This window comes from Festucalex cinctus, chromosome 4 (assembly GCF_051991245.1).
Source record: "Festucalex cinctus isolate MCC-2025b chromosome 4, RoL_Fcin_1.0, whole genome shotgun sequence".
NCBI classification, from domain to species: domain Eukaryota; kingdom Metazoa; phylum Chordata; class Actinopteri; order Syngnathiformes; family Syngnathidae; genus Festucalex; species Festucalex cinctus.
The window spans coordinates 2,956,576-2,972,582 of NC_135414.1; the positions used below are offsets into that span (position 1 = coordinate 2,956,576).

Consider the following 16,007-nt stretch of genomic DNA (forward strand, 5'->3'; position numbering starts at 1 on the left):
CGAAGTAAAGACTGTTTTATGATGTACACTAACTAGTATTTAATGTTTGCTTAGAATATGGATTTTTTTTTAACGCGAACCTAATTATTACACGGACCAGTATCTATACTTTATGGTTTTTACGGATTTTAAAACGTTATCGTTTAAAACACTAAGCGTGACTTTGACGAGTATTAAATGTCTGCTTGTATTTGTCACGACATGAAGAGGTAGGACTCAGATACAGATGATAAGTTGGCCACCAAGGCTGCAGTTTAATAACAAGAAACACAAATCGCCTCTTACAGAGGGACAAAACGCTGAACATAAAGGGCTCCAAACTGGAGAGGAGAAACAGGGCACTCAAAAAGGGGACAACAAAAGGCGCTCCGCTAGGGAGGAAAAAGAGGGGCAAACTCCAGGCACAAGGCAAGGCAAGGCAAAAACAAGGACTGTGACTCAAGGGCTGTGAGCACGCTTCCATGCACGGGTTGTGACACTTCGGCAAACTGCAGGTGGTGACTGATGGCTTTTATTGACGGGGTAATTGGTGGCAGGTGGAAACAATCATGGGCGTGGACCGGAGATGAGCTGAACAGAAGGAAGGGCAAGTGACCTGAGGTGAGAAGGGAGTTGGTGATTTCAAAATAAACAGGAAGCATGCGTACAAAATAAAAGCATGACCCGCCACGCCGGTGGCGGCGTGACAGTACCCCCTCCTCAACGGCCGGCTCTTGACGGCCCAGGCAAGTCAGGATGCTCCCTATGGAATTCGTCGATGAGGGAGGGGTCCACGATGAAACGGGAGGGCACCCACTGCCTCTCCTCTGGACCGTACCCCTCCCAGTCCACCAAGCACTGACATCCCCGGCCCCGCTTTCTGACCTCCAACAATTTTCTGACCTTGTATACCGGGCCCCCCTCCACCATCTCCGGAGGGGGCGGTGCAGGCTCGGGCGGGACCAGGGGACTGTCCCTAACCGGCTTGACCTGGCTCACGTGGAATGTGGGGTGGGCGCGGAGGGACCGAGGCAGGCGTGGCGTGGCGCGGCAGACTTGGCAGACTTGGCGTGGCCGACTTGGCAGACTTGGAGTGGCGTGGCAGACTTGGCAGACGAGGCAGACTTGGCAGACGTGGCGTGGCAGACGTGGCAGGCGTGGCAGACTTGACAGACTTGACGTGGCGCGGCAGACTTGACAGATTTGGCGTGGCGCGGCAGACTTGACAGACTTGGCGTGGCGCGGCAGACTTGACAGATTTGGCGTGGCGCGGCAGAGTTGGCGTGGCGTGGCAGACTTGACAGAACTTGGCGTGGCGTGGCAGACTTGACAGACTTGGCGTGGCGTGGCAGACTTGACAGACTTGGCGTGGTGTGGCAGACTTGACAGACTTGGATTTGCTGAACACTTCTCGGAGATGATGATAACAGGAGGAAACTGTGTTCAGGTCCGGGTAGTCCTTGTCGGTCGTGAGGGTCACCTGGTGGACGGCAGTTGAGGGTGCATCTGCTGCTGGCTGCTCCAGCCCATGGTTCTCACAGTCTTTTCCCCACTCCAAGATTTGCCCGGATCTCCAGTCAATGCGTGGGTTGTGCAAGCGCAACCAGGGATCTCCCAAGACCAGAGTGTGTGACGGAGATCGAAAGACATGGAAGCGAATGTGTTCCTTGTGCTGTCCAATATGGACCTCAAGAGGCTCTGTGATGTGCGTGATAACAAATAAGTCCTTGCCATTTAGTGCCCTGGCTCTCATATTGGTGGTGAGCGGCTCTGTGTTAGCCTGCAGCTTTTTCACTAGGCCCCAATCCATGAGGCTTTCGTCGGCCCCTGAGTCAATGAGGGCAGGCAAATCTGTGGTGGTCGCCTGGCTAACGATCCTGAGGTGAATGAGTTTTCGGGCCTTGATTTGCGTGGGAGAGTCGGAACTCACCGGGGAACCTCTCTTGATGGGACAGGCTACCACCAAATGACCTTGTTCACCACAGTAGTAGCACCGTCCCTCCTGGCGACGTCGCTCGCGTTCCTGCTGTGTCAATCGGGCGCGGTCAAGCTGCACGGGTTCCTCGTCATTCCCACTGACCTCCCTCGCGGTGGATGACTGGGGAAAAGCATGTCGTGGAGACTCACTTGCCAGTGGATGCTGGAGGGGTCCAGAACCAGGTATCCCTTGGAGTCCGCTGCTCTGCTTGAGCTCCCGCCTCCGATGATCAGTGCGGATGGCAAGCGAAATCAACGAGTCCAGGTCGCCGGGTAAGTCACTGGGAAGCAAGAGTTCTTGCATGGGTGTTGTGAGCCCCTTTAAAAAGTGATCATATAGTGCTGTGGCGTTCCAGCCACTCTTGGCTGCCAAGGTTCGGAATCGGATAGCATAATCGTTGACGGATTCCCTGCCTTGTCGAAGATAACTTAGTTCTCGCGCCTTCTCTCGATCCATACTGACCGGATCAAAAACTTGGCGGAGAGCTGTGCAAAACCCGGCTGCGGTTGAGCAGGTTGGGGAGTTCCGTGCCCATTCAGCGGTGGCCCAGTCTCTGGCTCGTCCAGTCAGGTGAGAGATCATGAAGGCCACGCGGGAACGGTCTGTGGGAAAGGCCTGTGGCGAAAGTTCAAAGTGAATGTCGCAGGAAGGCCTGGCAGTGTCCTGGTTCTCCCGAGTATCGTTCCGGGGAAGCCAGTCTCAGGCCTACTCCGGTAAATGCTGGGGTTGAAGATGTCGGTTCAGCTGTTGTTTCCTGTCTCGTGGAGGATGGCATGAAGCTTTGCAGGTGGCTCACCAGGTCCTGAACTTGTCCAGCAAGTTCCCCCATCCGGGTGGCCATGGCTTGCTGGACCTCCTCCTGGTGCGACAAGCGAGTGGCCTTTTTGATTGCAAAATAAGTTTATTTACATTCAACAGTAGCAATCCGAACAAACAATTTGGAAAACTCTTTGCAAACTATTTACACGTGCGCAACTGCACATGTGTGGTGTGTGTACGTGTTACTATTTACAATTGTGTGGATGTTTCAACTACACAATTTTTCTTTTTGTGTGGTATATTGTGAAGCAAGGGGGATGCAGCAGGATTTGCACCAGGATTTGTCGGTCTGCTTCTGCATGATTTGCGTAGAGGTTGGTATGATGAACGATGTGCTGGAGAAGTTCATCCGTGATGAAGAGCTCCAGGATGTCAGCTGGCAGGTTGGAATTCAGCTCTGCTGCAGCATCCCTTGGTCTTGGTTTTGCAGCAAAGGGGAAGATGGTTGGCTGCCAGCCGAATTCATCAACTTCATGCCAGCCAGAATCTTTGGGATCTGCAAATATACATTTCAATATCATATTATTTTAGAGCAGTGTGATGCAATGTGTGCGTGTGCATATGTTTACCTTTTTTTCTTGGATGTATTGGTTGATGCACGTTCTGTAAATTATAGAAGACGTTTACCATCAAATATTTTATTAGTGCTGTGGAGAATCTTTTCTTTTTACCTTTGTTCTGCTCACTGTGAGAAGGGTCACTTTGGGCCCTATGAGTAGGAGCTGAAAGAAACATATACAATTACAATACTATCGAAAGACTTTCCTTTTATTGTTGCGGTGTATTGAAAACTTATTTATTTATTTTTTTTACCTTACTTTGTCGTAGAACCAGCGGTCAGACGTTGCTGTGAGCACGATCTATAAAATATACATTCACGTTTGTATAGGTAATAGATGTTCTAGTGTATATCAGCACATTTACACACGCTGCTAGCAGATCGCCCGAAAATTTGGAAAGTAATCTTACTAGCAATCTCTTAGTATGTTAGCACTTACCTTCACGTTCTTTGGAGGACGAAAGACAGTCCAAGACTGTCTTGCATCGGAATCATAGTAGTCGTCATCGTCCGATGAAACGTCATCTGTGCAACGTGCTCGGTTGTGCACCACTTTTCTCCGGTGTTAGCATCGCTAGCCGGTGGGGCCTTAGGACGATATTAGCATCGCTAGCCGGTGGGGCCTTAGGATGTGGTTGAAACTAGTGATGTGCTTCTTGGGTCGAATCCCTGAAGCGTGTGCCGAGTAATGTAGATGAGTGGTTCATGAACGGCGATTCAATGCGTGTGTCGATGACGTACGTGATGACGTTTGAAGCCCCGCGAAGCGGGTGTACCACGTGACTGATTCAGGAAATGATTCGCTTGGTTTGAGTGTAGTTCGAAATAAAAGCGGCAAAGAAACGCTATGGATTCCCCTTCACTTTTTGTGTTTTCGGGTCCCTTACTGCGGTACTTCTTTGCATTTTGCATTCGATTTGACCGACGACGACGAGCTTCTTTTTTTGCGATGGAGTTCAAGGAACCAGCAAGAAAGAGAAGAAAATATCCCCAGAGTTGAAAATCCCCTTCAGTACTGGGAATCACAGAAATATGCGCTTCCAAGTTTATACAAACTTGCTGTCTCATATCTATGCACCCCTGCTTCATCAGTACCATGTGAAAGAGTTTTTTCAAAAGCAGGTGAAATTCTATGCACAAAAAGAAACCGCCTGAGTCCAAAAACTTTGGAAAAAATATTGTTTTTAAATAAAAATGAATAAGCACTTTATTTTACCTCATTTTTTCACATTTTCACTTGTTGCATAAGCACAAACATAGACAAAGTAACACAGAACAATTCATGTTAAAACACTCTTCAAATATATATTCTTTTGTATTTAGAGCATGATTTACACCCCACCATTTTATTTTATGCACCAAGCATGTTATACATTTTCTGTCCACATGATGGCGTAGTCGAGGAAATGAATCATCTTGAAGCCCCTACGTGTGTGTGAAGCATTTCACTGCAGGGCTTCATTGCTTTACGGGGCTTCATTTTGCCATCACTAGTTGAAACGGCCGCGTCACCGCTTCAACTATGACTTAACTCATCACTGTGCTCTTGAGCACTGGTCGATGTTCTTGAGCTTTGAAAATAAGGATCAAGCGTGAGCTGATTGCCATCTGTAGCCTTTTTGACTCTCTTAGCCAAGTTAGCCATTCGCTCCCCCTCAACACTCTAGCTCAGCCTCGCTCCTTCTACTGTTGTCTCCTACCCGATCTTGTCCAAAAGACTCATCACAGCCATCTAGTGGCCAGGAATACTCATTATAGTAACCCGATCGGCTTGATATTTGGAGCACAGCTGCCCAAGGCTTTCCTCCACCCGTTTCCATTAAAAAACATAGTTAACGTCAAATAACGTTTTTGGCGGCATACCCTAGGATTATACTAAACGTCATATAACGTTTACGGCGGCCAAAGAGTTAACATAAGACCAGATGTGTAGACTGAGAAAGAGTTAAAGTGTGTACATCCTGTATTTAAAAAGTGCATTTCCCTGAGTGAAAACGACAGACCCTGCCTTTAATATATAATGTAAATAATTTAGGACCAAGCACGAACCCTTGGGGACCCCATAATTAATCTTCAACTGATTAGGGCCCGAGCAGCGACCGCTGCGAGGCCCCTATTGTTTTTGTAAAAATTCTTCTTCTTCTTCTTCTTCTTCTTCTTCTTCTTCTTTATTCTCCGCAAACGATCGCGATTTTGGGTACCTAGACATTCACGAAAACTCACCGAACTTTGCACACTCCTCAGGCCCGGCGAAAAATGGGATATTCTGACATTGTCATAACAACGTTAGTCTATAGCGCCCCCTAGCGTAGAAAAATAAAAACCAAGCCCGGAACATTTGAGCTAGAGCAACGGAAATTGGCAGGCACGTGTAGCACCCCGAGACGCACAAAAAAAGTCTATTGGGACCATGTAGCTAAAATGTACAGGAAATGAGCTATGAATTTTTTAATGTCCAATTTTGGCCTATTTTGGCACATTCACTGTGGTCATGCTTTTTCCCCCTCTGCAAATATTTTTCATCCAATTGACTTCAAACTTGGCATTTATCATATCAAGACCTGAGAGAACAACTGGGCAAAAAGTCTTGCCTTTTCGAAATACTATATGATGGGGGCGGGGCATCAAATATTGTCTTTAAAATTTCATTTGTCCAGAAAGAGCAAATGCTTAATAACTCCCATGTTCAAGCTCCAAAAAATCTCAAACTTCTCAGGCAATGTAATAGTCACGGCCTGAAAACATCTATATGATAAAATTCAGTTATACATATAGCGCCACCTAGTGGTAACAATAAATGTCATACTTTACGTTTTTAGCTACTGCGCTGAGCTCGTTGAAGGGATCCAGTTGAAAATTGGTCAGAAAAGCCTTAAGATGTTGATCATGCCCCACACCGAATATTGTAACTTTTCGCCAAAGGGCGTGGCCGCTACGGTGCCGCAAAGTCTGAAGATTTTTCGTGACAATAAAAGCTGCATTAACTTGACCGAGATGATCCTATCGTCTCAAAATTTCACACATTTGATGAGAGTCCAGCCCTAAAGACATCTACGAACGTATATTTCATCTTACTGATAGCGCCACCTAGTGGCAATTTTTTTTCTTACGAATTTTCTTCTACGTTTTTCTCCAAACACGTTAACTGGACCAACCTCATATTTGCTCAGATGAGGGTTTCTGCCTTCATGATGTCACAACACGAAGTTTGTGAGTTTTTGCGAATCGCTGTGGGCGTGGCTAAGCACTGTTCGCCAAGAAAACAACGCTGGTTTTGAGGGTCTAAACATGCACAAAAACTCATGAAACTTGGCACACACATCTGGCCTGGCAAAATGAGCAATATTTTATCGTAGAATGTGCTATTTTTCCAAAAATGACTCAGTAGCGCCTCCTATAAATTTTTAACGAAGCAGCCCCGCTTGTACGTTTAAGCAAGCTCTATGAATATTTTTAGGTGTATGAGGGAGCCCAGGACCTACAAAAAAGTCTCTTGGACCCATATGCTAAAATGAACATGAAGTGAGCTACGAATTTTTGAATGTCCCATTTTTGACGATTTTTGCACATTTCCAGGGGGCATACTTTTGCCCACTTCTCCTACACGTTTCATCCGACTGACTTCAGACTTGACCTGGACCATGTCAAGACCTGAGCCAACGACAGGGGGAAAAATCTTGACTTTTCAAAATACTATATGATGAGGGCGGGGCATCAAAATTTGTATTTTGCAATGAAAAAGGATATGCTTAATAACTCCCCAGTACATGCTCCAAAAAATCCCAAACTTGAAATGTATATTTATAGTCAAGGCCTGAAGGTATCTCTATGACAAAATTCAGTTATAAATACAGCGCCACCTAGTCCTTGAGGCATAAAAAAAAATGCCTCACTTACGGTATTTTTACAAAAATTGTAAACTCATTGTAAGTGTGATAACAAAGTCATTTATGAAGATTCTTTTACTTTCCACCACTCAATATGTTCTCTTGCATCAGAGCAATCCAAACATATGTACTTTTTTTTATTTAGTTTCATTTTTTTTTATGGTTCTATGGACAATAAAAGCAACATTGTGCAATGAGTACGAGTGATGATGTGTGTGTATATATACTTTTACGAAAAATACCAATCAGGGCAACTCATTGCCTAAAAATAAAAAAAGACGCAGATTTTTGCAGATCTTAACAATCACCAAAACCCATTGAGTTTGACACACTCATCACACCTGGCAAAAAAAAATAAAAATCTACATGTAATGGTTTATCATGCCATTTTCAAAGAAATGTTGCTTCCAATGTGCCAGTACCCCAATGTGCAAGTACCCCAACGTGCAAGTACCCCAACGTGGCCCGGGCTGCGAGGGCCCTTTATAGCTGCTCGCAGCTCTAGTTTGATTTGAAATTGTTAAGATGCATATACTGATTTTTATCATCTAGGCAACTCTTAATCTATTTAGATGACAGGCCTAAATTCATCTATTAGTAGGCTTAATGATGAAAGAAGATGATTGGATTTTTGTTTAATAAATTGTATTATGTCTGGTGTTGTGTCCTCCAGAGATGGGCAGTGAGTTGCCGGGTACAGTAGTGATGCCGGGGGCAGTTGGCTCTGGTCCGGTAAGGATGGGAGGATCTGTGCCAGGTCGTGGTGGCAAGAGAAGATCAGGCGGGTGAGTATGTCTTATTATCCTCCGACCAGTGTTGAAACGACACCTTAACCCAAGGTTAGTATGCAGGAAAATAATGAGCAAATTGCATTGCATGCAACAAGCCATACAGTACTGGATAGGGTTTTTCTTGGCTTAAATTGAGGCAGAGGTGGTACCATAATTCCTGACTATGATGGGCGACTACCGTTAACAGGTATCAGTATTGGTGCCGATACCAGTCTTATTTTAAGCAGTGTTGTATCAAATGCCCTTACATTCATTACGTTACATAACAAAACTACTTTTCCACATTTTCCCAAGCTATAACGGCCCTAGAGTTATTGTACGACAGTTACTTAAGTTATTTATGTTACGTGACCCAAGTGAAAAGTCTCCCCCTGGCGCCGTGGCATGCAATTCTCATAATGTCCCATCTCGTGAGATCTCGTAGTTCTGTAGGAGGTGCTCTTGGTGTTTCCGGAAGACGAACGCCCGAAGTTGTTAGGATTACTTTAAAAACCTCTCTCTTTCCCTCATCGGTCAGGATCGGGCATTTTGTGTTGGTTACTGGTGTTGTGTGTGTCACAGTGCGTGTGCTTATAACGTGTTATGGTGCGGACGGATAGAATGGATTTCAACGACATGCGCCATGTTGCTCGATTGCTCGTTGCCCGTGGGTAACGGCCATTTCTCATGCAACGGTATGGATTGTGCATGCACATGATGTGCTTTGAACACTTTGAACTTAAATCACTTGTTATCCCCTCAGGAGGCAGATACGACACAAAAGCGAGTGGCCCCGTACGCTTCCTTTTACTACGTGACTGGGCGGAGTTCCCATGACTACAGGGAATGCGCAACCAGTGTTTGCATTTTTTTCTTGTCTTTCTTTTTAATACCTCTTCAATACCTCTGCACATACAGAAGCGTGAAAAGCATCTCAATGTGCTTAGGCTGAAAGCACTTTTTTATGTCCATCCATCCATCAATCTTCTATCGCTTATCCAAGGTCGGGTCACGGGGGCTGCAGCTTTAGGAGGGAAACCCAGACTTCCCTCTCCCCAGCCACTTTAACCAGCTCCACCGGCGGGATCCCAAGGCATTCCCAGGTCAGCCGAGAGACATAGTCTCTCCAGCGTATCCTGGGTCGTCCCCAGGGTCTCCCGCTGGTGGGACTTGCCTAGAACACCTCTCCAAGGAGGCGTCCAGGAGGCATCTGAACCAGATGTCCGAGCCACCTCAGCTGGCTCCTCTCAAAGCGTAAGAGCAGCGGCTCGACTCTGAGTCCCTCCCGGATGACCGAGCTTCTCACCCTATCTCTCAGGGAGAGCCCGGACACCCTGCGGAGAAAACTCATTTCGGCCGCTTTGTCCGGGATCTTATTCTTTCGGTCACGGCCCACACTATAGGTGAACGTTGGAATGTAGATCGACCGGTAAATCAAGAGCTTCGCCTTTTGGCTGAGCTCTTTCTTCACCACGACGGACCGATACAGAGTCCGCATCACTGCAGACGCTGCACCGATCCGCCTGTCGATCTGCCTCTCCATCCTGCCCTCACTCCTGAACAAGACCCCAAGAACTCCTCCACTTGGAGCAGGATCTCATCCACGACCCGGAGAGAACATGCCACCCTTTTCCGACTGAGGACCATGGTCTCAGATTTGAAGGTGCTGATTCTCATCCCGACCGCTTCACACTCGGCTATGAACCGATCCAGCGAGAGTTTGAGATCACGGCTTGATGAAGCCAACAGCACCACATGATCTGCAAAAAGCAGAGATGCAATGCTGAGGCCACCAAACTGGACCCCCTCAATGCCTCGGCTTTGCCTAGAAATTCTGTCCAAGAAAGTTATGAACAGAATCGGTGACAAAGGCCAGCCTTGGCAGAGTCCAACCCCCACTGGAAATGAATCCATTGCGGACCAAACTCTGACAATGGTCGTACAGGAACGGAACAGCCCGTATCAGGGGGCTCTGTACCCCATACTCCCGAAGCACCCCCCACAGGACTCCCCAAGGGACACGATTGAACGCCTTCTCCAAATCCATAAAACACATGTGGACTGGTTGAGCGAACTCCCACACACCCTCAAGGATCCTGCTGAGTTTGCAGAGCCGGTCCACTGTTCCACAGCCAGGACGAAAACCACACTGCTCCTCCTGAATCCAAGATTCGACTTCCCGACGGACCCTCCTCTCCAGCACCCCTGAATAGACCTTACCAGGGAGGCTGAGGAGTGTGATCCCTCTGAAGTTGGAACACACCCTCCGGTCCACCACCACCCCGGTCTGCCAATCCAGAGGCACTGTCCCCGATGTCCGCGCGATGTTGTAGAGGCGTGTCAACCATGACAGCCCCACAACAACCAGAGTCTTTAGGAACTCCGGGCGGATCTCATCGGACCTCTCATGCTTATTCCAGTACTCATAGAAATCTGTGCTTTCACTGCTTTGTGAGAAAAACACACTTAAGTCATTCAAGTAGCTCCCTGTCAATGCTAACCCGATGCTAGCCGTCCCAAACACATTTACAACCGTAGCTCTTGAGTTAAGAAAATGAAATGAAAACGCAACCATGCTGTCCTGGCTCAAAGCCTCAAAAAAGACCACGATCAGACTCTGAGGTGGATTCGCAGGCTGATACAGCACGGACGTAAAAAATAACCTGGGATGCTCAAGCTATAGCGAGAAGTGAAGCTGGCGGCGGCCATCTTGCGTTGCCACACTTACAGTAGTTGAACACATTGACGTTTCCGCTGCATACTTTTCACGTTATTTTTTTCCTCTACAGCAAGAATACCGCAGTGTGTGCCGTATGGTTGTAACGAAAAAAAATAAAATTCAAAAGACAATTTCGTTAACGAAATAAAATAAAAACGAAGATGCTTTTTTAAAAAAGAAAAATAACTGAAACTACATTTTATGTTTACAAAACTAACTACAATAAAACTAACTATAATTATAGCAAAAATGTCCTTTGTTTTAGTCTTTGGTAATTAATTTAATGCATGAGCCTTTGGGGATGAATTTAAATGTGATTTTTAGTAGATTTATTTTGATATCAACCGGAATAATGAAGTCACGCCCATGGTGTTTTTTATTTTTTTATTTTGCACAAGTAATACACATAAAAAAACAAAAACTAATACTGAAACTAACTAAACTAAAGCTAAGCATTTATTAAAGAATTAAAACTAATTCAAAAACTAACAGAACCACCCTGAAAACTAATTAAAACGAACTAAATCTAAAAAAACAAAACTCAAAACAAAATAAAATGAAAAATTCCAAAACTATAATAAATCCCTACTGCCATATTACAAATAAATTGCTTTATATACTGGAGCATTTTTCTAAATATGCAAAAGCAAAAATAAATTATTTTTACAATTTTTAGGACTAAACACAATTTCTCTTCATAACATTATGTGGCCCTTGCGTCCTTCTGATTTTCTGTATGTGGCCCTCAAATGAAAAAGTTTGAACACCCCTGCTCTATAGGGAGCAGCGGTGTTACACTTTTTCTTTTTCTTTTTTTTAAATGTAGACATGTTCAAATTCGACATATGATGGCATTATGATTTTCGGTTGAGAGGAGGAAAAAAAGCAACACGGAAATAGAGGGCGGCGCCGTGCTCAGCTTCCCAGTTGCCATGGTGACTCGACGAATCAAGTCTCCATTGAGGTGGTCTTTTAAGAGTCTTAGTCAGTTCAGCTATAACTCAGCGTTGATATAACTCACTCAGCCGGACTGGACCTGAAAACGCAGAGTTTCCTATCTGAGAGTATGTGAACTCGTCCCGGGTTAATCTCACAGTTTGTTGAACCTGCTTTGTGAAATACACCCCTGGTTAAAAAGGTTTGGCTAAGTTTGTCCTTTTGCATCAACAGTTTTTCAAACTGTTCACTGCTGAGAGATGTTACTCAACTCAACTTTATCTATAAAGCACTTTAAAACAAGCATATCACTCCCATGAGTGCTGTGGTCTCTGAGTCGTAAAATTGATAATGTGACTTTCCTGTGGTTCTTTCTCAGAATGGACTTTGATGACGAGGATGGAGAGGGACCTAGCAAATTTTCAAGGTAAGAAAAGTGAATGCAGTGATCTTCATTGACATTCTGTACATCTAGTTGCAACCCAGTAGACACTGTTATGAAGTGGGCGACAGTTCAAAGTTTACAGTAGATACATCATACAACCCCTAGCAAAATGTATGGAATCACCAGTCTTGGATAAGCATTCACTCCGACGTTTTATTCTGTAGATCAAACTCAGATAAAAAGCATGAAACAGTCATAAGGTCATTCCAAAGTGTAACATCTTGGCTTTCAGAAACACTCAAAGAAATGAAAAAACATTAGGCTGGTCAGTAAATGTTACTTTTATAGAACAAGTGTAGGGAAATAAATATGGAATCACTCCATTCTGAGAAAAAAAAAATGGAATCATGAAAAACTGACAAAGAAAAAACAATCAAAACATATAATTAGTATTTAGTTGCACCACCTCTGGCTTTTATGACAGCTTGCAGTCTCTGAGGCATGGACTTGATGAGTGACAAACAGTATTCTTCATCAATCTGGTGCCAACTCTCTTTGATTGCAGTTGCCAGATCATCTTTGCATGTCGGAGCCTTGCTGTGGACCTTTTTTTTTTTTCTCCAATTTCTACCACAGGTTTTCAATTGGGTTGAGATCTGGGCTATTTGAAGGCCATGACATTGACTGGATGCGTCTTTCTCCAAGGAATGATTTCACAGTTTTTTCTCTGTGGCATGATGCATTGTCATCTTGGAAAATGATTTCATCATCCCCAAACATTTTTTTCAATTGAAGGGATAAGAAATCTGTCCAAAATGTCAATGTTATTTCATTTTTTGAAGATTTAACCACAGCCATCTCCCCAGTGCCTTTGCCTGACACGCAGCCCCATATCATCAAGGACTGTGGGAATTTTGATATTTTCTTTTGGCAGTCCTCTTTGTAAAATTACTGGAACGGCACCAAACAAAAGTTTCAGCGTCATCACCTTGTCCAATGCAGATTCGTGACTCATCACTGAAGATAACCTTCATCCAGTCATCCACAGTCCATGATTGCCTCTCCTTAGCCCATTGCAGTCTTCTTTTTTGTTTAAGTGTAATTTATTTTTATTATTATTATTATTATTATTATTATTATTATTGTTATTATTATATTTATTAGTTTAAAATGAGTTCTCATGACATCATCTTTAACTACTGTATTACAAATGGTTAACTAACAAACGGTATTATAAAGTGTTACCAAGCTTCCATTTCTTGTACAATATAAATAGTCAATGGGTTTCTCTGTCATTCATTATGCAACATGCATTTCACATATATTCAACAGAGAGAAGGTTTCATCAATCATAACTCTTGTTTTTCTTTAAAATTGTATTCTAGTTAAAAACCCTCAAGCTTTCTAACAGCGTTTTCTGTATTCTAGAGAAAACCACAGTGAAATTGAGCGACGCAGACGCAATAAAATGACACAGTACATCACGGAGCTGTCAGACATGGTCCCTACCTGCAGTGCTCTGGCCCGTAAACCTGACAAATTGACCATTCTGCGCATGGCAGTCTCGCATATGAAATCAATGCGGGGAACTGGGAACACATCCACTGACGGGGCCTATAAGCCCTCATTTCTCACTGAACAGGTATTTTCAGGGAACGTTGTTAACGTTAAACAACATGTAAAACACACAAAATATATCTGCATTGTTATTTGTGCTATCTTGCTAAACCTTGTTTTGCATAGAGATGCATCCATGAGGTTACAGTCCTCACTCAACTATCTGACATCTTTGTTCGATGTGATTGAATACTTAGTTAAATCCTCTTCAAAATTAGTTGCCTTAAAATTGTAATATTAATGTGTCACAGTGTTTGATTAAATTTGTATTTGCAAATGATTTTTTTGTACTATAGGAACTGAAGCATCTGATCTTGGAGGCAGCAGATGGGTTTCTGTTTGTGGTGGCGGCCGAGACCGGACGTGTGATCTACGTCTCGGATTCTGTGACGCCAGTGTTGAACCACCCCCAGTCTGAGTGGTTCGGCAGTACTCTTTATGAACAGGTCCACCCAGATGATGTTGACAAGTTGAGGGAACAGCTGAGTACCTCAGAAAACTCCATGACAGGTAGATGAAATTCCGCTTGTATTTATTTATTTGTTTGTTTTGGTCATCATTTGGTATTATGATGTTAGATCTATTAATAGAAAAGACCCTGCCAGTTTGAAAAGGCACTACATATGACCTTAAAGCAGTAAACTATGACCATATGTGCGTTTCCATTACCCTTTTGTCACAAAAATAAAAGTGATATTGTACAATTTCGATAAAGTACAATCTCGAATTGTCGGTGTTTCCATTGAAGAGAGTTTCGCTTCTGAGGCGCAATTCTCGGAATGTCCTGTCTCGCGAGACTTCGCTGTTCTGTAGGAGGTGCTCATGATGTTTACCGTAGACGGACGCCCGGTGTAGTTATATTACTTTAAAATCACTCACCCCTTCATCGGGCGGTTTCGGGCATTTAGTGTGGTGTTGTTGTGGGTGTCCCTCTGCAGTCGGCAAGCAGTTCTGACACGAAAGCTACAGGTCGCGTACTTCCTACTTCCTGTAGTCCTAAAATGTTGTTGTTCCCATGCAGAGGCTGGGTAAAAGGCGGGTTACAAATAGTTAAAAGTTTCTGATGTTTTCTGGCATCCTCCCTGCTAAATTAACCAGACATGGCAGGACACGATTTCAAGCTCTCCTCTCCTTCAACTTCTCGAAGGAGGCTCGCTCGATTATACCTCTCTCTCTTTTGCGCTGATGACGTGCAAGTAGCCGATACGAATCACTTCAGCGTGTAAAACTAAAATACAAAACCGAAATTAATAATTCTCAAAACAAATAGTAATTGCAAGTTTAATAAAAATACACATAAACGTGTTACAGTCCTTTCCTCCGTGACCGGGCGGGTGTCACATAACTACTAATGCGCAAAAAGTGTTTCCATTACACTTTTTCGATACGTCTCGAAAACCACCTCATGAGAGCGCAAAAACTTTTTTGCGATATTTGAGAGTTTTTTCGCAAATCCGATCTCTCCATTACCAGCTCACTTTTGCGAAACATGCCTTTCGCGCAAAACTGAGGGTAATGGTAACGCACCTCATGACTCTAAATAAATTAACTCATTCAAATCCATTTCATACTGTACTAAGATGTTGGACACTGACTTAACATATAGTATTATTAAACAAACAAAACCAAAGAAACTATTATGGATTCTCCGTAATTTGTTATGGAAATCACTGAACGCTGCTGCATTATTCCATGAACAGTGGAAGCTAGTGGACGAGTCCAACAGCTTAAACAGGGCTCTACACTACCTTTTGCACCGGTAGCACTGGTGCTACCAACTTTTTCAGTTGGTCGCACCACACCACACCTTTTTGGGGGAGATACAGCATTGACCGTATTTGCTGATGTATAGTTGTCTCAGTTTGTATAGCATAATTTTAGATGACGTAAACATGTAGCTGAAAAAGATTTTACTGTAGCAAGATTTGTCTGCAATGAAACAGGTCAATTATTTTATATTACTTTAAAAGAAATTGGGGGAAAAAGGCTTTGCTTTTGTGCTTTTCGGGAAAACCATCACGATCAGTCAAATCTGGCAGTTCAACACTACTTTGGATGAGGTCGTCTGATGCAGTGTTACCCAACCAGGAGTATGTGAGCAGATTGAAGGAAGTTATATGGCAACTCGGGTAACTGAAAATAAAACTGCTATACTACGACTCCATTTCTTGTTCAATGTTTTGTTTCATGCCTTTTTACAAGGGACAATTGTAAAGATGCTCCTATTTTTTGACATTATAATATAGACCCCTTCAGAGTTTGTAAACAAGGTGACGCAATTTAAAGGCCGGGGCTTAGCTGGAGGCAAAAACACCTAAGTGGTGTGTGGTTGTAACACCGGTCAGCATATTTTCACGG

General features: G+C 44.0%; 1 protein-coding gene across 5 annotated transcripts in view; it reads left to right on the forward strand.

Moving 5' to 3' along the window:
* arnt2 (aryl-hydrocarbon receptor nuclear translocator 2) overlaps positions 1-16,007 on the forward strand; it is a 485,407-nt gene that overhangs the window by 20,330 nt on the left and 449,070 nt on the right. For all 5 annotated transcript variants that reach the window (XM_077518274.1, XM_077518275.1, XM_077518278.1 and 2 more), the window contains exons 2-5: positions 7,896-8,007; positions 12,027-12,074; positions 13,461-13,674; positions 13,946-14,159. In XM_077518274.1, coding sequence (XP_077374400.1) covers positions 7,896-8,007; positions 12,027-12,074; positions 13,461-13,674; positions 13,946-14,159 — 588 coding nt within the window. The remainder of the gene's footprint in view (positions 1-7,895; positions 8,008-12,026; positions 12,075-13,460; positions 13,675-13,945; positions 14,160-16,007) is intronic.